General features: G+C 35.5%; 1 protein-coding gene across 2 annotated transcripts; it reads right to left on the bottom strand.

Moving 5' to 3' along the window:
- Positions 1–494: 494 nt before the first annotated feature.
- Positions 495–22,670, bottom strand: sympk (symplekin). 2 transcript variants are annotated; one of them, XM_073839876.1, is made up of 27 exons: positions 22,531–22,670; positions 21,373–21,452; positions 21,190–21,255; positions 21,041–21,094; positions 20,868–20,941; positions 16,985–17,111; positions 16,643–16,892; positions 15,016–15,186; positions 14,689–14,928; positions 14,434–14,585; positions 11,605–11,755; positions 10,262–10,487; positions 9,963–10,113; positions 9,642–9,877; positions 8,926–9,007; positions 7,806–7,919; positions 7,577–7,724; positions 7,212–7,372; positions 6,504–6,612; positions 6,270–6,370; positions 5,971–6,061; positions 5,684–5,785; positions 3,706–3,893; positions 3,410–3,586; positions 1,664–1,774; positions 958–1,176; positions 495–866 (listed from the first exon to the last, which is right to left on the bottom strand). In XM_073839876.1, the coding sequence occupies exons 2-27, from the start codon at positions 21,439–21,441 to the stop codon at positions 699–701; spliced, it is 3,738 nt and encodes a 1,245-aa protein (XP_073695977.1). In that variant the 5' UTR covers positions 21,442–21,452; positions 22,531–22,670; the 3' UTR covers positions 495–698. The 2 variants fall into 2 exon arrangements, with proteins under 2 accessions (XP_073695977.1, XP_073695978.1); XM_073839877.1 differs by having other exon boundaries at positions 495–863.
- Positions 22,671–22,849: the final 179 nt, after the last annotated feature.

Here is a 22,849-nt window from a genome sequence, read left to right as displayed (position 1 = left end):
CAAATGAAGTAGCAATGCATATAACTAATCAAAAATTAAGTTGATATATTTACGGTAAGAAATTTACAAAATATGTTCATGGAACATGATCTTTACTTAATATCCTAAGGATTTTTGACATAAAAGAAAAATATAATTTTGACCCATACAATGTACATATATGTACCATAAATATACCTGTGCTACTTATGACTGGTTTTGTGGTCCAGGTTCCTTCTGCGTTTTACTGTACAATTGTGAATTTACTTTTCTCTCAGCCTGAGGCTTTTGGTGTGAAGGGGCTTTTACATTTAACAAAAACAAACAAACAAGCCTTCCCCAGATTTAAAAAGTAACGCAAAATTAACGTGACACATTAGTTTCCATAAAAAGTAACTAAGTAGCAGTTACTTTTTTAGGAAGTAACATAATACTGTAAATGCACTATATAGTACTAAAAGTAACACTGGTCCAAATGATCATAATCATGAGATTAAAGAACAGAGACCAATCAGTTTTACTGTTGGGAGACGGCATTTTATTCTAGAAATGAAAACACTGTGGCACATACAAAATCGTTTTTTTTAACCATAATCTCTAAAGAAATTAACCAATATATTCAATTTTTACTTCTAACATACAGATAGTACACTGAACAAAGCAGTATAGAAAGAAACAACATCAGTCAGTGCATCCATTCAGTCTTTTTTCACATTGTATCAGTCCACACTGCTTTCTCCTGCTTCTGGAACCACATCTTCAGACTCCTCTTTGGGTTGGTCAGCCTCAGCCACATCCGCAGGCATCGCAGCTGACTCTTCCATGGGTTCGTCTGGCTTCTCTGAAATGGAGTTGGACTGTGGTGCCTCCTCAGGCACCTCCATCTGCTGAGGGTTAAAGTCATTGGTCAGCCAGTGCTGTTTACTCCTGTATTTGTCTGCTTGGGTGCCATGAATGATGATGATTAAAATGTTTTACCTGCGATGGAGGTTCAGGCGTGATTTTCACAGCAGCATGGTCTGTCTCTTCCTGCTCCATGGGTTCTTCTACTTCTTCCCTCCTGGGTGGGATCTGTTGTTGTTGTTGTTGTTGTAGTGGTGGTGGTGGTAGTGGTTCAGCAAACACTACAGGTGTAGGGGCTGGAGGTTCTGGTTGTGATACTGGTGCAGGCATTGATATATGCCTTGGTACTGGCACCTTAATGAACATAAGTGGGCAAGAAAGTCAGCATTTCTTTGGTGGATTATCCAATGGCAGGAACATAAAAAAAAAAAAATTCTAATGTTCATGGTATTTTGTAGAGACCGATCAAGATTTTATTTGTGTCTGTTTTCTTTTATTTATTAATAAATAATTGATTTATTCCAAATTAAAGACATTTATGGAGAAACATGTGGGCTGGACAGGCTGAATTGTAACCCAGACAAACATGTTTGCTTTGGCCTCATATATCTGGTGTTAATGAATGTATGCTTTTTAACATGTTATAGCCTAGAATATTTAGCATGCATACTCCTTGTATCCCTGTGTGTTAGAGATTTAAGGGGGAAAAAACAACGTTGTGACACCAAGATAGGGTAGTACGAAGGGGGCCTTTGGGGTTGCCCTATGTGTTCTTAATCCAGGTCTGATGACAAAACAGAAAAAAAAGATCTGTCACTACTTCTGTTTCATTGCAACATACCTCTCTCTCTTCTATTATTTCTGGATGATGAATTTCCGGTTGTGGTTCTGGTTCTGGCTTCCTGGTGTTGGCCTCCAGAACGGTCATTATAGATGTTGGAATGTGGGCTTGCTGCATAAACAATAAAACAACAGATTTAAAACCAAAATGATTTTGAAGTAAATATGTATAAAAGGTTTAATAAGTTACAGGTTCAATAAGTTTTCTCCTCTAAAACACTTAACACACACAAACTATTTCCTACATGGTATGGTATGAAAGCCCGTTTCTAACACCTAATAAAAAAAATTGAATTGTGACTTTTTAATCTAACAATTGTAAAACAAAAACTCACGATTGAGTTATAAAGTCAGATCTCACAATTCACTTTTTTAAAAGAATTGCGTGGTAAAAATTCCCAATTGCAAGAAATAAAGAACTGTGAAAAAACGAATAACTCTAAATTTTTTGTTTAGAATTGCATGATATAAATTCCCAATTGCAAGAAATAAAGTCAGAATTGTGAGGAAAAACTCAATTCTATTTTTTTTAAAGTATTGCGTCATATACATTCACAATAGCGAGAAATAAAGTAAGAATTGTGAGGAAAAACTCACAATTCTAATATTTTTTTTTAGAATTGCATGATATGAATTTACAATTGCAAGAAATACAGAATTAAGATAAAAACTCAAAATTCTAAATGTTTTGTTTAGAATTGCGTGATATAAATTTACAATTGTGAAAAATAAAGAATTTCAAGATACAAACTCGCAATTTTAACTTTTTTAGAGCTTTTTGACATGATAAACTCACAATTGCAAGTTATAAAGTCAGAATTGTGTGATAAAAACTCACAATTTTGACTTTTTTCCTTCAGAATTGCATGATATAAACTCACAATTGTGAAAAAAAAAAGTCAGAATATTGAGATATAAACTCAGAATTGTGAGAAATGAAGTCAGAATTGGGAGATATAAACCTGCAAAAGAGTTTTAAAGTCCAATTTTGAGGGGGAAAAAGACTGACATCTTCTCAGAATTGTGAATTTATATCTCGGAATTCTGAGAGTTTATTTCTCAGAATTGCGACTTTATTTCTTAGAATTGTGAGACAAACTCACAGTTCTAAGTGTATAACTCTTAATTACGAGTATATATCACGCAATTCTGAGAAAAGGTTTTATTTAGAAATAAATGTTATATCAATAATATTTTGTCAATTTTAGTTGAAGTTTTAGTAATTTTATGTTTTTGTTAACATTAATTTATAAGTGAATATTATTCGCTATAATATTAATACATATTAATAATTTGAATCAACTTTTACTTCAGTTTTCAGTTTAACTTTAGCTGTAGTTTTAGTAATTATATTTTGGCCATTTTTAGATTTCTATTTAGCTTTAAGTAAAAAAAAAATATTTTAATTTCTCAAACTTATTTTATAGCCATTTCTCATTTTCATTAATAATTAGATTTAATTTCAGCTGCATTTTAATGAATTCAAACTGTTTCAATAGTTTTCATTAAAGTGGCCGTCTAATGCTATTTAATGCATTCTGAGTTTTTTCGGAGAGAAATGGTATAGCTGTAACTGTCTTTCATAAATCTGATAAAACTAAAGACTCTTTGGAGATATGAAGGATGCAATATACTATACTATAATAGGTACTTAAGACTGAAACACAATGTGTAACAATAACACAGACCATTTACTTCCACGGTAAAACCTATTTGGGATAAAACATGCAACTTTTGTGATACGCACTTGGTGAGGGGTGAAGGAGTGAACGTGCTGTAGTAGGGGCTCTCTCATCTCCGGGCACCGCTCAAACACACTAGCCAGTTGTGGTGGAGGCAGCTGGAGGAGAACATTGTAGGACTGGGGTTTGGTGCGCTGGCAGCACTTTACAAAGCCCTCCCACACTTTAGGATACTTCCACACCTGTACAATCAACCAACAGCCAATCAGTCAATAAGCAAAAGATTATAATGAGATGAATATGATGAGATTATGTACAAAAACTGAGGCAATAATTAGCATAAAGGGTTCAGTGCATTGACCTGTTTAAGGATGAGTCGGGCAAGGATGTTCATGACGAAACCAGCCAGACGAGGGTACATAGTGAGGGACTGGATGACCGTACGCATCAGCAGTATGGGCAGAGGGGTCTGCTCCATCAACTGCTGCATCACTACAGCCAGAACCTCAGACGTGTACACGTTCTTCTCCCCAAAACACAAGTTAGTGGCTAAAAAGAGAACAACATGGAAAGTGAGGAAAAAAAGGGGCAAATCAAAGAGATCTCACTACATTGGAGCCATTTCAAAACTGATTATTAATATATGAAATTCCGTAGAGACTAGACTAAATTCAAATAATTGAACTAGAGGTCATCTATATATATATTAGGGCTGTTAATCAATTAAAAATTGAGAATATTTTATATATTTGGCAGAGCTCGACAATAAGGAGTGAAAGCGTGAAAGATGATCAGGCCACTGCTGCGGTGTCACAAAAGTCTATCATTTGCACATGTTTTTAAGCTTCGCTAATTTAAAATGTCAAGCGATCACAGAGAGACACGTCTTTGATGGACAAATAGCCTACAAAAGCATGTCAAAACGCCGGTCTGACCGAAAACTTTCATTAATACAGTGGAATACGGATGCACAGATCGACTGGATATATTTCAACCGATCGAGCTTGCACACAAACTGCATGCAATAATTCTTCAAAATGTCATGTGTGTTAAAAACTCTTTAAACTTCCATTAACAAAGGCCAAAAACACTTAAGACGAATGCAAAGAGGAAAAAATACTGTAGGAGGCAGAGCAAGATCACTGTTCACAATGTGCAAAATATTGGAAAAAAATACTGGAAATATTATCCTAAATATTCAAATGTTTTTTTTAATGTATCTCTGAGGGGAACTGACTGTTTTGCGAAAAGTCTTCCTGCCGTTTAATGCATTTAAAGTAGCATTTATAAGAATGGCGCTGCTTTGTTCACAGCGGTAACCAAGTAAACGCTGTATCACTGTTAATGCGCTACCTGCTGGCAGAGACTTAATTTGTGTTCTTTCAGTCCATCTGCTGTTTTTAGCATCTTTTCATGTGTAATAAAATAATAATAATAAAATATTTTTTTAACAAACAAATAATGTTTAAACTTTATATTTGTTAGGCTAGTAGTTTTTGCTGTGGTGTTGAAATCGGGGCAGCTTATTAAAATAAAATATAACATGGGTCAAAAACAATGATAACAGCAACTATTTTATTTTTTTTGTGAGATTTTGACCAGGCAAGTAAAAGTTTGAACCATCCTTAGCGTTGAGCCCTGTTTGATATATATTATATATATGTTTCATGGCATATATTTACTAAACACTATGCATAAAGCTTCTAGTGTTTTTTCCCCCCAAATTCTGGGGATAAAATGAGTATCTCATAAGAGTATATCATCTCTTTCTTTCTTTGGTCGAAAAGAAATTAAGGTTTTTTTATGAAAACATTCCAGGATTTTTCTCCATATAGTGGACTTTAATGGGAGCCCATGGTTGAAGGTCCAAATTGCAGTTTCAATGCATCTTCAAAGGGCTCGACACAATCCCAGCCAAGGAATAAGGGTCTTATCTAGCGAAATCATCTGTCATTTTATAAAATTATTACTATATTCTGACTATCTGTGTTTTTTAGAAAATGGTCAATCGTTTCACTAGATAAAACCCTTAATTCTTGGCTGAGATCGTGTAGAGCTCTTTCAAGCTGCATTTAAACTGCAATTTGGACCTTGAACTCGATGGCCACCATTGACATCCACTACATGGAGAAAAATCCTGGAACTTTTTCTTCAAAAACCTAAACTCCTTTTCGACTGAAGTAAGAAAGACATGAACATCTTGGGTGACATGGGGGTGAGTAAATTATCCGGACATTTTTATTCTGGAAGTGAACTAATCCTTTAACTAATTTAGCTCGAAGAAAAAGATGCAAAAGGCTGGATTTATGTGCAGAGATTCAATGAATGTAAGATGATACCTTTAATGATTGACTTCATATCACACTTGGAGGAGTCAATGTTGTGTAAGGCGATGAGGAGCTCTCCAGGAGTTAGTGGAGACATGGAGGAACTGCCCTCACCTACAACAGAACAGACAAATCGTTAAGTTCACTAGAATACTAGTGATCTAGAGCTAAATTTGAGATTTAAATGACATTATTCTGAAAAGAACTTCTGCCAAACCTTCAATACATAATATAATATATTTATCAGTAGAACCACACATGCAAAAGAGAATAAGGCAAGAATTTGTAGGCAATATTACTGTGTTGAGTGCCCAGCAGTCTGTTGAACACCTCCTTCACCACGATGGGATTGAGTTTGATGAGTTTGGGTAAAGCCTGGATCACCTCGTTCTGTTCAACACAATCAAGACACCATTATAAACTCATAACAAATTTCAAGCCTAGTTCAGAGCTATTTGAAACTCCACTCAAGGTCATGTGCTATCGTTTTTATCATGTGTAAGGCACTTCACTTGTCTAACAATGTTTCTTAATTAGTGCAAACTGAAAACGAAATGAGACAAGAATGCCTAAGAAGGAAAGATGCGATGAGACTAACCTTCTCCAGGCCATTGATGACTGGGATAAGAAAACGAACATCTGGCACTCGCTTATGATAAAGATCCCTCACCCTCTCTACCAACTCAGGAGATGGCGGGACTGTGAACACAAAACAATCCACAAAGATCAACATTTACTATATAGAGGTGCATATACACACACACTCACTCTTTTTCTCATTAACACACACACACACACACACACACACACACACACACACACACACACACACCTTTATCAGTGAGAATGTGCAGACAGCGAGTGACCAGTGTCTCTGCTCCTTTGGGACAGTTCTCCACCAGAAGCAGCAGGTCAGGAGAGCTCATTCCCATTCCTCTTATCTATAAAAAAAAAATTGATGAAACAGAACTATTATAATTATTTTTATCCTTTTAGTCCATCCCTGTTAGCTGCAAAGCCAGTAAAAAAACAAAAAACAAAAAAAAAAAAACACAGGTAAAAAAAGAACTGAAATAGGTAAAACTAAAACTGAAATTTAACAAAAATAAATAATGAAAGCTAAATAGAAATATTAAAAAAGGACAAAAGCACAAATTTACTCAAACTAAAATTTAAATGAAAATTCTAAATATAGCTTTTTATTAAAAAAAGCTAACTAAAATATGAATAACTACTACGATAGTGTATTAATATTTCCTAAATTTTGAAAAAATAAACTTTCAACACAAGCATATGCATTCAAAATAAAACACAAAAGGATGACCTAACAAAATCATCAAGAATGAGCATGTCCCATTTCCCAATGCCACCTAAAATCATATAAATGAAGTAGTGTAGTTCAGTTCCCTACTATTTTAGAAATAGAAGAAAGCCTAAGTGAGCAAGACAATGAAATTGAATACAAAAGATATGAAAAGTGAATAAACTTTAGAGAAATCCAGGTATGAATGAGAGGCATTAGTGAACAAGAAGGTCTTACAGGCTGTTCGATGACCCTGAGCACACTGCGTTTGATGTCGGCAATGGCCTCGGTGTAGACAGCAGCCAGCTCGTGCACCAAACGATGGTTGAGGGGCAGGAGGGACAGATAAAGGTAAAGGCACTGCCGCACCGTCTCCTCCGTCCAAGGAGACGCCACCTCTAATGACACAGCAGGATTGAACAGACATTTTAGAGCACAGTGAACCCTTGAGTTAATTTTATACTACTTTTTCATAATAACAGCTAAGTTTCTTTATAGGCTACATGAAGATAATTTACTACACAACGAACACATAGGCCATGAGCCTAATCAATTATATCAAAAACTGGGATAGATCTGAAGACTAGGAGAAGACATTGAACCTGTATCCTCTCCTGCTCCAAACAGAAGAGAAGGTGGGTTTGGGTGGACCAGAAACTGCATGTAGGTGAGAGCGAATTTCTCAATACAGTCCTTTAGATGTTCCTTCTCATACATGCGTTTGATGAAGCTGAGAGCAGTGGACCGCACCTGAACATCAGTGAGGATTGTTATTATACTATAATGAAGTTAATTAATGAAACAATGAATGACAGATGATTAGAGATTAACCTTTTCTTTTTCATGAGAGCTGAGGTTGAGAAGGACATTGAGGTACTGGTACTGTCTGGAGGGGCGTTTGAGGATGAGCTCCTTTAATGTTGACATCCCCAGATAAACACGTGACTGAAAGACATATTGAAGAACAGAGTTTCTTACAAGATGAGTTTGTGTAAATGTACACAACCAGTCAAAAGGTTTTGAACAGGAATTTTTAATGTTTTTTAAATATGTCTCTTCTGCGGACCAAGCCTGCATTTACAGTATTTGATCCAAAGTACAGCAAAAACGGTAAACTTTTGAAATATTTAAAATAACTGTTTTCTATTTGAATTTTAAAATGTAATTTATTCCTGTGATCAAAGCTAAATTTTCAGCATCATTACTCTAGTTTACAGTGTCACGTGATCCATCAGAAATCATTCTAATATGCTGATTTGCTGTTCAAGAAACATTTATTATTATTATTAATATTTAAAACAGTTGAGTACATGTTTTCAGGATTCTTTGATGAATAGAAAGATTCAAAGATCAGCATTTATCTAAAATAAAAAGCTTTTGTAATATTATACACAATACCATTCAAAATCTTGGAGTCAGTATAACTTTTTTTGTTTGGAAAATAAATTATAGAAATTAATATTTTTATTTAGCAAGGATGCTTTAAATTGATCAAAAATGATGACAAAGTCATTTATAATGATTTCTATTTCAGATAAATTCTGTTTGTCTGAACTTTCTATTCATCAAAAAAACTGAATTTTTTTACTCAGCTGTTTTCAACATAATAACAATAAATGTTTTTTGAGCATCAAACCAGAATATTAAAATGATTTTTGAAGGATCATGTGACTAAGGTAATGATGCTAAATGATTCTACAGAAAACAGTTATTTTAAATAGTAAAAATATTTCAAAATGTTACTGTTTTTGCTGTACTTTGGATCAAATAAATGCAGGCTTGAGGAGCAAAAGAGACTTCTTTAAAAAAACATTAAACTCTTACTGTTCAAAAACTTTTGACTGGTAGTGTATATGCAGATTATGGCACGCTGCTCAGAGAAAAAAAAGACACTGTATAAATTATGGCATCATAAATTTATAATGGGGTTAAGTATAGTAGTAGAGCTGACCTCGTCCTCACAGTAGCGTTGAATCACCTCCAGCGCCGAGTCTGTAATGATAGGAGCTTCCAACACAAGCTTGGTGAAAAGCCTGTTATAAAAGAAATTCAGGAAAAGTTCCATAAATTTTAAACATATTGAAATATGAAATACACATATTGAAAGCACTGAATTTGTGTAGCTGAAAAATTAATATGCAATATATATTCAGGAAATTCAACATGGTACTCACTCCATCCAAAACCATTTTGTCAATTATTTCTTATGGATGCATATTTTATGATCTTATTAATCGCAAAAACTACCTGGAATATTTGTACTTCATATTGATTTGTACTTTATATTTATTGTCACACTAATGAAGGCAATTTATAATTGTAAAAAACTTAAATATAAATCAAATATGCACTTTCCTTAGTAGATTACTACAATTTTACCTAAAAATTTAAAAAGTTCAAATAATTACACATTATGCATCTTTAAATGTTACCCATTCAAAGATAAATGCAGAATAATTCATGACAAGTTTTGCAAAACTGGGGTTTGAGAGTTAATTATACGCTAATAATTAATTAAATAAATCAAAATGTAGAATTAAAATAAGTCATTTAATAAAATATGTATCGGCAAGCAAAACTGCACCTTTAACATTCTGATTCATTATTTTAATTCACTGACTGTATCATGTTGATAAATAATTTGTGGTGTTATGATGTGACTCTCACCCATCTCTCTGTTCAGGTTTCTCCTGCAGGCCGGACAGCAGTGTGAACAGACATTGCTCATAGCTGTCCAGAGAGCCGGAGGGCTGCTGACTCAGGTATTCATTATACTCATGGTACAGCAAAGAAAAGGCCAGCTCACTTCTGCCCCGCATATCCTCCAAGATAAAATGCAACAAGTCATTTTTCTTCCCACCCTCAAACTGGGTCACCAACCGTGCAAGCAGCTTCACACGGACCTGGGAAAAGATAAAAACACAGAGATGTGAACTCAGTAGAATGGATATTGTGACTGAGGTAGCAAGCACCCAAAAGCAGACTCACGTGGGACATCCCACTCTGTGCAATGGCCTTTTCTGATTGGAGGATCCGCCTGATGGCCATGTTGGTGAGTTTAGCGATCTGATCCTCTGAAAACGGCTGCACCACGTCAGCCAATTTGAACACTTTTTTTCTGCCACTGGCCCCAGGAGCTCTAAATGAGGGTTAATGGGGAGGGAAAAAAAGAGACAAATCAATTAAACTAGATGATTAAAACTAGAAACAACATACAATTACCTATTAGGGGTCACTAATATTTATTTCTGTATTTATATCTCTTTGTGTGTATGTTGTACTCTTACTTGGGCTGTGTGGTGGGCAGTATGGGCTCTGGAAGCTTCTTGATCTGAGGTGCTTCTTCGGTGACAGGGCTCTTGAAGGCCACTGGCGCCCCCACCACTGAAATGGCTTGACCAAGGGACACAGCAGAGAGCTTGCGGATGATGAGAGGGTCTTTAGAGCTGGACTCACCCGCTCCTCCATCTTCCTCCTTTACCTCTTCATCTCGAGCCTTACACAACTCCAGCCCTGTGCAGGAAGAGAAAGAGGAGATGATGTCCAACATATAATGCTGCACTACACACAAGTAGAGTTTAGATTCTCTGCCCGAGCCCGAGCCCGGACTTGACCCGACCCGAACCGTGGGCCGGGTCGGGCCGATATTTCCTGCCACTATCTTCGGGCGGGCCGGGCCAGGCCGGGTTGGGCGGGGCCATGATCAAGCATTTGTGTGTGTTTTATTTTTTTTTTATTTATTTTTTTTAAATCATTACTTAATTAGGATAATTGAGTGGAGAGCTATGCCATAATTATAAATATTATACGAATATTTTAGCAAAGTCGGCCTGAGCAACACGTGACGTGTAGGTCTACAAAGTTGCGCAAGTTGCAACGCGTGTCATGCGCAGCAACGCTCTAGCTCCCGCGACTCCTCCACTGGCACACATAACACCGGGCCAGCTGTGCTGAATTGTGTATGTGTATAGCTTAAGTGCAACATGGAGCTTGAAGACGTACAGACAAAAATTAAAACGGGGGAATTAACTTTGAGCAAGTTTGGAGGAAAGTCGGAGATATGGAAACATTTTCAACAAGTCGTGGGCAGTGACAACATATGTGTCGGCTTTGTGAAGTGCATTAAGTGCTACGTTTTATAATAGGCTTTAAAATATCTATTTGTTTAAAAATATTCTAAAACTTATATGTATTAAATATGCCATCCAAAGTTAATTACTTCTTCATTTTCTGTGTTTATCATTGTTCACGTTTTTTTAGGCTATTTTTTTTTTCATTCGGATCTATTTGCGATCCATTCTGAATAAACAAACAATGCAGTTTACATGCTTCGTCCTTGTTGCATTTTTCAATAAGATATATCTAAACTAATTTCTGTAGTTCAAACAAGTTAGAATTGTAGTTGAGAACGTCTGTTATAACGGCTCACGTATTTAAAAAATAGTCGGGTTTAAATCGGGCTCGAGCTCATAATTACAGTTAATGTGTCGGACCGGGTCGGGCTCGAACACAAGGTGCACGGGCTCGGGTAGGATCGGGTTTAATTTTTTGGGCCCGATCTAAGCTCTACACACAAGCCCTCTCTCCCTTTCCAATTGTGCTGACAGAAACTAAAGGAGTTTCAACACACCTGGTCCCAGTCCAGCTGAAGTCATCTGTGTGGCCATCAGCCTGGCCAAATGTTTGATCTGTGCATCAGTACCGGCCGATTCTACAGGTGTGTATGTGGCTTGGAAAGAGGCAGGCATCACTTCAGGCAGGTAAACCATACTGATGAGCACCTGCATTAAAACAAAATGTAGAAAGTTAACACTCAGTACAGTTGAAGTCAAAAGTTTACATACACCTTGCAGAATTCGCCAAATGTTAATTGTTTTACCAAAATAAGAGATCATACAAAATGCATGTTATTTTCTTTTATTTAGTACTGACCTGAATAAGATATTTCAGATAAAAGCCCACTGATCTTCAGACAAATCCTTCAGGTCCCACAAATTCTTTGGTTTCTCAACATTTTTGTGTATTTAAACCCTTTCCAACAATGATGGTATGATTTTGAGATCCACCTTTTCACACTGAGGACAACTGAGGGACTCATATGCAAATATTACAGAAGGTTTAACACTCACTGATGCTTCAGAAGGAAAAACGATGCGGAAGATGTGTACATTTTTCTTATTTTGCCTAAATATATTTTTTTCATTTAGTACTGGCCTTCAGAAGCTACAGAAGATACTTACATGTTCCCCAGAAGACAAAATAAGTTAAATATACCCGAACCTTTAAATTAAAAAAGTTTACACCCCTGGCTCTTAATGCATAGTTTCCTTCTGAACCATCAATGAGCATTTGAACCTTCTGTAATAGTTGCATATGAGTCCCTCAGTGTGAACTAAAATGCTGAAAAACCAATGAATCTGTGGAACCTGAAGGATTTTTCTGATGAACAGCAGGTAGTTTACTGGTTCAGGACAAACAAAGGACTCATGAACAACTATCACTAAACAAAAAAACACCGCTGTGGATCATTCAGGTAATGACACAGTATTAAGAATCAAGTATATGTAAACTTTTGAACAGGGTCATGTTTATAAATTCAACTATCATTTTCTCTTGTAGACTATATGTAAATGTATTTTATGTGAAATATCTTATTCAGGTCAGTACTAAATAAAACATTTAGTACTGATCATTTTGTATGATCCCTCTTATTTTGGTAAAATAATTAACATTTTGCAGATTCTGCAAGATGTATGTAAACATTTGTCTTTAACTGTATTAAAGTTATTGTAATAAGCAAGACTGTGTGCTACTCCACACAGGGTTCCTAGATTTTTTTTGACAAATACATTTTTATTTTTACATACTTTTTATATAAGGAACTACAGGGTGTTCATGAGTTGAAAATATAATACAAAATAAATTAACACACAGGACTGCACAATTAATCAAAATAAAATTAAACTTGCAGATATATATTTTTTAAAAGACTGATTTAGTCTTTTAAGCTGCATGTTCGATATTAAAGCATGGAACTGCACTCATTTACACTGTTCCTGTGTTTTTAGATTCTCGGAGAGACTTGCTTTGCATAAAATACTGCTCCACACAAATTCCATCTCTGCATGTTGATTATTAAGTGCATTTAGAAGCATGCACCAGGATCACTTTATTTTCACATTTGTATAATTTCATTTTTGTGCATATTTTTTGTGCAACTTTGTGCAGTTTTCAGCATTTTACCATATTTATGGCAAACATCATCAAAATAACTTAAAGTAGTTAAAGGGAATTCTAGACATTAAGACTTGTGTGGCTTAATATTACATTAAAAAAGTCTCTTACTGAAATATGTAGTAGAAAAACCATGAAAGAATTATGTTATATAATTATTTTGATGATGTGAAATGTTTGCACTCTGTGAGCTACTGGCATTACCGGTTGCTATTTTTACTGCAACACATCTCAGAAAAAAAAAAAAGACTGATACAATGACCAGTTACTGAAAGAGCTTACAGGTGACCAGGTAGAGGTACCATCGATTTTACCCCACAAGGAGTCTAAACCGCCCCGGACGTCAAGTGAAATCCATGCTAAGAACATGTTTACATTCTGCCAGGATGGCATCTAGCGTTTTTGTCTCTGCTGTTTGTAAGCTCTTTCAATAGCTGTGGTCAACTAAAAGCCTCAAAGGTATCAGGGCTGAAGTGAAAAGAACAAAGATGCAAGTCTTTAGGAAGTTTTATTCATCCACAGGCATCTTCCTATTCTTTTGTCCTCTTCTTATCACTAGTAAAAGCAGTGAAGATTTGCATCACTTCTCGTGATGCTATTCAACTGAAAATTACAACCAAAAGCCACACAATGTGGCATCATACCAGTTGTGTTGCAGAAAAAATAGCAACAGGTAGCCAACATAACTCTATCATGAATTTTTACTACATATTTCAGTAAGAGACATCATTTAAGTCAGTGGTTCTCAATCCTGGTCCTGGAGGACCCCTGCTCTGCACATTTTGCATGTCTCCCTTATTTACCACACCTGACTGAGATCATTAGCTGATTAGTTCAGTTCATGGATCTCTCTCCTCATGAGCTGATGATCTCAATCAGGTGTTAAATAAGGGAAACATGCAAAATATGCAGATCAGGGGTCCCCCAGGACCAGGATTGAGAACCACTGATTTAAGTTATATTAAGCCATTCTTAAGACCCCTGGTTCCCTTTAAAGCTTGAGGCTTTTTAATTTTTGTAAGTGATGAATTTGAGACATATTAGCATTGTAAGCTGTAGTGTAAAATACAACACTATAATTACTAAATATTCATTTTCTAATTTTAAAGTAGTCTGAATTTGTATTAATATTGTTGTCTTCATTTTTTATAATTAGTTAAATTACTAAAAAAAATGTATATGATGATAAAAACAATTTATTACTTAAATTAGCCACAGTACGCACCAGGTTGGCCACATTTTCTGAGTTCAGCAGAGGCAACAGGAACTCAGCTGTGAGATCAATGGCTGATTGGGTGCCAACAGAGGAGGATGGTTTTGGTGTGACGACTGGAGCTGGTTCCTCCTTATCCTCATCATCCTCCACTAGAGGGGCCTCTGCAAGCACAAACAAGGCATTATTCCTCTTTCTTTCAATCAATCAAAGCCAACAACCGACCCACAACAATGACCCATCCAGCTCATCAAAACAGCAACTCACCCATCTTGATCCTCTTGCCCTCGACATAGGGCTCATGGTGAAGTCTCTTACGGGGCTGTACGATGGCTGGCGTGCAACGGGTGATCTCGCTCTGAGACATGCCAAGGTCCAGCAGCAGGGTGGAAATCTGGCCCTGAAAGTCCACACTGCTGGGGTGCTTTAGCACTGACACCAGGTGCAGCTTCAGGTTCTTACGCACACTGCTCACTTGAGACTTAGCCAGAGTCGGGGGCAGGTTAGCTGGGCAGCACAACAAAACAGATTAAGAACAACAGATATTAATAGATTTGTGTTCGACTTTGAATAATATCAGTGGAAGGAACTCACCATGTAGCGTCTCATAGGCCTGCACCACCTCAGACATGAACATGGGCCGCTGTCTAGCCAGTGTGGCCAGTGATCCCAGTGCAGTGGTAAGATTAATGCTGGAGATGGCAGGATGCACCATGAACTTTAACAACTGCTCCAGAGCCGACTTACCCTCCTCACATAAGGTATCTTAAAGCAGGACAGGAGGAAGTGAAGAAGACAAGGAGAGAAGACAGGAATATTAAAAGTTTGCTGTGCCTGGCTGCACAATTTGGCCATTTTTTGTGATTATACAGTTGGGGTCAAAAGTTTACATACACCTTTCAAAATCTGCAAAATGTTAATTATTATACCAAAATAAGAGAGATCATACAAAATGCATGTTATTTTTACTTAGTACTGACCTGAATAAGATATTTCACATAAAAGCTTTTACATATAATCCACAAGAGGAAATAATAGTTGAATTTATAAAAAAAAAAATGACTCCCTTCAAAAGTTTACATACAACTTGATTCTGTGCACTTTCCTGAATGATCCACAGCTGTGAATTTTTTGTTTTGTTTTTGTTTAGTGATAGTGGTTCATGAGTCTCTTGTTTGTCCTAAACAGTTAAACTGCCCGCTGTTCATCAGAAAAATCCTTCAGGTCTAGGCTAGGGCTGGGCAATATATCGCACGCGATTGTCATGCGCATCTCATCAGTAAAGCCGGTTCTGTGATTAGTAGTAAATCTCCATCACCTGCGTTCAGATGGCGCGGTATTTAAAACACTGAGCCGTAGATCACTGAAAAGCTACGCAATATCGTGTTCAAAATCACGGATGAATTGCATTACTTCAGTAATCACAGAACCGGCTTTACTGATGAGATACGCATGACAATCGTATGCGATATATTGCACAGCCCTATTCAGGTCCCACAAATTCTTTGGTTTTTCAGCATTTTTGTGTATTTGAACCCTTTCCAACAATGACTGTATGATTTTAAGATCCACCTTTTCACACGGAGGACAACTGAGGGACTGAACTATTACAGAAGGTTCAAACACTCACTGATGCTCCAGAAGGAACACAATGCATTAAGTGCCAGGGGTGTAAACTTTTGAACAGAATGAAAATGTGTACATTTTTATTATTTTGCCCATTTCTGATAATTTTTCATTTAGTACTACCCACCAGAAGCTACAGAAGACACTTACATGTTTCCCAGAAGACAAAATCTGTTAAATTTACCCTGATCTTCAAAAATTAAAATTCCCCCAGCTCTTAATACCTTGTTTCTCCTCCTGGAACATCAGTGAATGTTTGAACCCTCTGTAATAGTTGCATATGAGTCCCTCAGTTGTCCTCAGTGTGAAAATATGGATCTCAAAATCATACAGTCATTGTTGGATAGGGTTCAAATACACAAAAATGAAAAACCAAAGATTTTGTGGGACCTGAAGGATTTTTCTAAAGAACAGTGGGTAGTTGAACTTTTCAGGAAAAAAAAAGGGACTCAAGGGAACAACTATCACTAAACAAAAAAACACAGCTGTGGAACATTCAGGTAACAACACAGTATTATGAATCAAGCGTATGTAAACTTCGAAAGATCAGATCGAAAGCCAAAAATTGTGTTCAAAAATATGATTCTGCTCTTACCATATCGAATGTATGAGTGGTCTTTGGGGATTTTGTCCAGACTGATGTCTCCCTCCTGTTTCTTTGGCGTGTCAGAGTCAGGTGTTCGTGGTGAGAGAGTAATAATGAGGGTCTCTGTGAATTTGATGGCGTGAGTGCGAACTCCGTCATTATCAGAATCCAGCAACGCCAGAACATCCTCCTTCATCTGGGTCACCATATCCCAGCATGCCTCCTGCATGTCTGAGACACTCTTAGTGCGCACCAACCACTAATAGAACAAATACAGAACATGTCAGATGCTTACAAATATCACCCATGCAAATGATGAACCCTGTATACTTAAGTGAAAATAAACAATACCTGTAAAGCCACTTTGTAAAGCTGAGTGAGTGTCAGAATGGCCTTTTTCACCACATTCACACTCTCATCTCTCATCAGCATGTTCAGGTTGGCAATTAGCCTCAGCAGAAGCTCATTGTCTCTTTTACTAAATAAACAAGAAGCGACTATTTAGGAACTGGTCATGATAGGTATATGAATTGGACTGAATTTTGCATTAAGTGCAGTATGGGTCAATCTCTCTCAAGTGGTCCGTTGAGGTTATTTGAGGTGTTTTAATTTTCCTAGTTTAGTTTAGAGATTATCTCTATGTTTTGTATTGCAAAAACCAATGTATTTTATTTTTGTTTTACTTGGTTCAGTTTTATAATGGGAAGGGTTTGAGTGCACACACAGAACATTTCCAGAAAGAAGTCTCTTATGCATCAAGGCTGCATTAATTTAATCAAAAAAAAAAAAAAAAAAAAAAAAAAACAGTAATATTTTTATTTATTTATTTATTTTATTTATTTGTTTTGCACAAATTAAAATAAATACAACACAAAGGACATACTGTAGCATATTCAGTGCCGGAGGAGGCAAAAAGCCAGTATGGCTTATCCAAAGCCTCCACCAAAGAAAAATAAAAAATAGCCAAAGAATGCAAACACAATATAATACAACTCATAAAAAAACATGAGAAAAAAAAAAATAAAAAAAAATATCATGGTAATACTGGTGATAAAACAACAAGCATTTCTCAGTAAAATGAAAATACACTGAAAAATATAGAATCAACTAATTGCACCAGCTAGTTCATCAGCAGACCTCTTAAAACTCTTTTAAAGCTCTCTATTGAGGTGCATTGTCTTGCCACATGAGAAAATCTATTCCATATCTGTGTACCTTTAAATCTTATTGAAAATTGGCCTCTACATGTGGTGAAGTTTGGAGGATGGAGATCCATTACCTGCCTAGTATTATGGGCATGAACAGCTGAGTTAGCTTTAAAGTATAGCGTGAACTGGCCAGGAATCTTTCCTTCTGATGAAAATAATTTGTACATGAAAACACATATTTGGAAGGTGTTAATGTCAAAAATTGATAAAATCTGCAATTTCTTAAATAGCGGAGCTGAAGATGTGTGTGAACCTGAACGAGCCGCTATCCTGACAAACCGTTTCTGGAGAATTAGAATTCTATGTAGCTTTGTTGGAAATGTACTCCCCCACACCATGTTAGAATATGACAAATACGGATAAATTAAGCTGTAATATAGGGTACGGAGACATTTTGTAGTAATAAAATGGCTAATCCTCCTTATTATACCAACTGACTTGTTAATTTTGCCACAAACATAGTCTATGTGTCCTCTCCAACTCAAACCTTCATCAATAATAACTCCTAAAAATGTTGTTGTTGTTAACTGAAGCATCTCAGCAGGCCCAATTTTAATTTGCGCTAGTTCTTTGTTGTATGTTTTTTTGCCACTGAAAATAACAAAATTACATTTCTTAATATTTAAAGATAATTTATTTAACTTGAACCAAGCAGTGTACGCAACTAAGCCAACATTTGCATTGTTCATTAACGTACTAAAATGTGAATGTGAAAGAATAAGGGTTGTATCATCCGCAAACATGATGGGGGAAAGCACATCTGAAACACTAAACATATAATTTATATAAATGAGGAACAACAGTGGTCCAAGAATAGACCCCTGTGGGACCCCACATTGTAGTTTAGCTTTATTGGAAAAATAACCCTTAAAAGAAACAAACTGTGCTCTATTTGAAACATAACTTGATAACCATTTATAGGTGATATCTTGGAAACCATATTTGTATAATTTAGCGAGGAGGATATTGTGGTTTATTGTATCAAATGCTTTTGAAAAATCCAAAAATATACTGCAGGTGAACTCGTTATTTTCAAGTGCAGAAATAACCTTATCAATAAGATGAAGTAGAGCCATATAAGTTGAATGATTTTTTCGAAAGCCATACTGGTGGTTATAAAGAATCATACTGGAATCTAGATGAGAAATTATCCTTTTATGTATAATTTTTTCTAATATTTTAGAGAAACATGGCAAAATAGAAATGGGTCTATAATTAGTAAAACAACAAGGATCATCAGCTTTAAACAAGGGAATGACTTTGGCAACTTTGAAATCATCTGGCACAACTCCTGTTTCCAGAGACAAAGACATAATATAAGAAAGTGGTTGCAGAATGGATTGCTTCACCTGTTTAACAAGGTATGCTGAAATATTGTCATGGCCCGCTGCGGTTGGTTTTAACTTATCAATGATGTCACTTACTTCATGGCTATCAATAGGTTTGAATGAAGACATAACAGGAAATGACCGATGGATAAAATCCAAAGGATTTCCATCACTATCTGGAATTAGATTGGCTAATTTCGGACCAATACTGACAAAAAAATTATTAAAATGCTCAGCTATTTCCTTGGGATTACTTAAATAGTCGTCACCATTCTGAAAAACAGAGGGTAAATCATTGGTAGACTTTTCTTTTTGAAGCAATTGATTCACTACTTTCCATGTGGATTTAACATTATTTGAACACTTAAGAAATGCATTACTGAAATACTTTTTTTTCGCAGACCTAATTGAGCTTGTATATTTATTTCTTGCAGATTTATAAACAGCATAAATAAGTGGAGTACGATTTGAAACATACTTTTTGTACAATTTATTCTTTTTCTTTAACAGTTTTCTTAGTTCAACTGTAAACCAAGGTCTATTTAAAGCTGTGTCCTGTTTTTTAGACAATTTACCCATAGGGAAACATTCATTGAAATTAGTGGAAATAATGCTCATAAACTTTTGATATGCTAAATTTGCGTTTCTCTCCTCATATAGGTCATCCCATGAAGTATTGTCAAGCCTATCCTTGAACTTACAAATATTTACATCACTCATATTTCTTATAAACAATACTTGGTTTGTATTCTTGTATCCATTTGCTTTAGTCACAGATAACTGAAATATAGGGAGATGGTCAGACAAATCAGAATACAGAATACCAGATTTCATTTCTTTACCTAAGGAATTACATAAAATGTTATCTATCAAAGTTGCAGATTTTTCTTTGACTCGAGTAGCTTTATGGATGAGTGGGAAAAAATAACTAGAATAAAGAACATTTAGAAAGTCCCCAGTGAGAGTGTCTGTATCATAGTTAAGGAGATTCAAATTAAAATCCCCCAGTATATATTGTGAAATGTTATCTCAATATAAAATAATGATTTCAATTTTAATATAATTTAACTATAATTTATTCCTGTGATGCAAAGCTGAATTGTCATCAGCCACTACTCCAGTCTTAAGTGTCACATGATCTTTCAGAAACCATTCTAATATGCTGATTTATTATTAGAATGTTCCATGTTGGCAACAGTTATATGGGCCAAATTTTTTTTTGGAACCTGTGATACTTTTTTAGGATTCTTTGATAAATAAAAAGCTAAAAAGAACAGCAGTTATTCAAAATAGAAATCTTTTTCTAACAATATAAGTCTTTGCTATTACTTTTGATCAATTTACATCCTTGCTCAATAAAATTATATATATATTTTTTTAAATTACCTGTTATTAAAAGATTTCTTTTTTTAAATAAATGCTATTCTTTACATACATTAAAAAATTAAAACTTTATTTTACATTGTAATAATGTCACAATATTATATATTTTTTCTGTATTTTTAATTAAATAAACAGCCTTGATAAACAGAAACTTTATAAAAAACATTAAAAATCTTACTGATCCCTAACTTTTGAATGGCAGTGTAAGTCCACTATGATGTAAGTCAACTAATAATTTTGAGATTCCAACCAAGTTAACACTTTTTGGACCACTTGAGATGGACTGACCCATATCTAAGATCAGCCAGCACTCACCATGCCTCCTCAATGAATCCGATGACAAACTTTCGCACCTCAATTGATTTGTCAGTCTGAAATGCGATGATTTCCTGTTGAGAATGGATGAAAACAAAGTGTGAATTGAATTTCTGTGTCAGCTTATCTACCTACTTACACAAGCTGGTAAAGACTGTACAGATTGCACTTACATCCAGAAAATTATCGAGCAGTGAAGGGTCCTTGTTGATAATCAACTCCTGTACCTAATAATAAAAGAATAGAGAACAGAACTACATAATCATGAACTCTTAAGCATCTGATGTTTGTGTTTTCAGCAATATGAAAAGGACTTTAAAACCTGTTTGAGAACAATAAGCTTTTCCTCTGTAGAGATGAGGGCCGCCTGGTTTAGCAATTCCACCACCTGACGAAGAATTAATCAATGGCAAATTGTCAAATGCCACATTAGCAACAAACCAACAAAAAACTGAAATAACTGGGCAGTTACTTATTAGTAAGTAATGATGGCCCAGTGTTATACCTTCTCGCTGGTGGTCATGTCAATGGCTGTGTCATGGCCATGTGCTTGTTCTCCCATGCCTGACGCCATCACGATAAAATCTAAAGAAAAAAAGCATCACAGGTCTTCACAAACAGAAAATTTCTTTTAAGAAATCTGAAAAAAGAAAAGACGAGCCAGCACAACTTTAGCCTATTAACTTAAAATGCAAAACAATTTTCCTAAAGTTCTTTTGATAATAAACAGGAAGAAATATAGTGGTCTCTATTAGTTAAAATGTTTAACATGTGGCACAAACCAAATAAACACAAGATGAAAAAGGTCAACTATCAGCTCAGACTTCAACTATTTAAGCAGGAATAGTAATTCTGCAAGATGCTCACTACTTTTACTTTACAGAAATTCAAACCAACCAGGATTATTACAGTATGTAATTGTTACACAATTCTTTTAATATCACTGACACTGAATTTCATGACTACTCTGTTCTAGTCTAAAACTGAAACAGAAAATATCAGTTTAGTGCCATGCTTTATTTATCAAGACTTCTGATTACAAATTATACAAGTGCATGGCATATTGTAGGCAGATTTAATGAGGCAAGTATTTTAATATCAAACAGTACACTTACTACCACCAGTACTTTATTCAGCATATCCTAAGGCACTTGGAAACATTATGTTACATAATATGGTGGTTACAATTACTGAATTAAATGTCAGTTCACGTTGTCATTACATGTCACAGTGTGTTTGTGTAAAAAGAAAACATGTTCAAACCGAAAGAAAACACAATATCAGGTTTTGAATGAATGAGCTGTTGTACGCTGTACTGTACTCCAGTAAATACTCGGAAAGCGAGAAAAATGATCAGGCATACACTGTTGGTGATGCAGATTAATGTGCTAAAATACATTTTAAGACTACATACCGAAATGTACCTTCGTTAACTTCTTAGGCTCATAGTAACGTTAGTTGGTTTACTCTATTTTAAAAAACAGGATTCCTGACTGTCTTAAATGAGCGAATAAAGTAAACGACGAGGGAAAAAAAATCAAACTCACTTGATGAGATGAGATCTTTTAAATTTATAAAATGTTAGCAATTAACTGTCAGTTAGCAATGACGCTAATAAGCTTTTAGGTATGAAAATGGTTAAAAAGCACAAAACGTATTTTACCTTAAGCAGTCTTTTTTGTAATAACTTCTCACGTGGAAATTACATATCCATATAACGTTAATTCGTTTTGATACAAATTCACCAGTACTACCAACTACTGTTGCAAAGTGTTCATTTGCGCCATGCTAAGAGGAGAAGAATCTACTTCCGGGGTTGAGCGTGAACGTGAGGTTCATGGGAAAATGAGTTTTTTCCACTGAACTATAATAGAGTCATTATATAGATCAGTGGTTTTTTCGTTAATACTTTACTGGAAAATGAGTCGTATTTGTTGTTTCAGTCGCATTCAAACAATAGTGCAGACTGATAAACTCAAATG

Source organism: Garra rufa, chromosome 5 (assembly GCF_049309525.1).
Source record: "Garra rufa chromosome 5, GarRuf1.0, whole genome shotgun sequence".
NCBI classification, from domain to species: domain Eukaryota; kingdom Metazoa; phylum Chordata; class Actinopteri; order Cypriniformes; family Cyprinidae; genus Garra; species Garra rufa.
Note: the sequence above shows the minus strand (reverse complement) of the source record. Positions and strands in the feature narration are given on the sequence as shown.

What these genes read in the sequence shown, in the direction of transcription:
- sympk (XM_073839876.1), bottom strand. Translation starts at nt 21,441, where the DNA reads ATGGCGTCAGGCATGGGAGAACAAGCACATGGCCATGACACAGCCATT. An exon ending in AGCTTATTGTTCTCAAACAG is followed by an intron (nt 21,095 to 21,189) that starts GTTTTAAAGTCC and finishes TTTTATTATTAG; the next exon opens with GTACAGGAGTTGATTATCAA. An exon ending in TATGAAGTCAATCATTAAAG is followed by an intron (nt 3,894 to 5,683) that starts GTATCATCTTAC and finishes TTCTCTTTTTAG; the next exon opens with CCACTAACTTGTGTTTTGGG.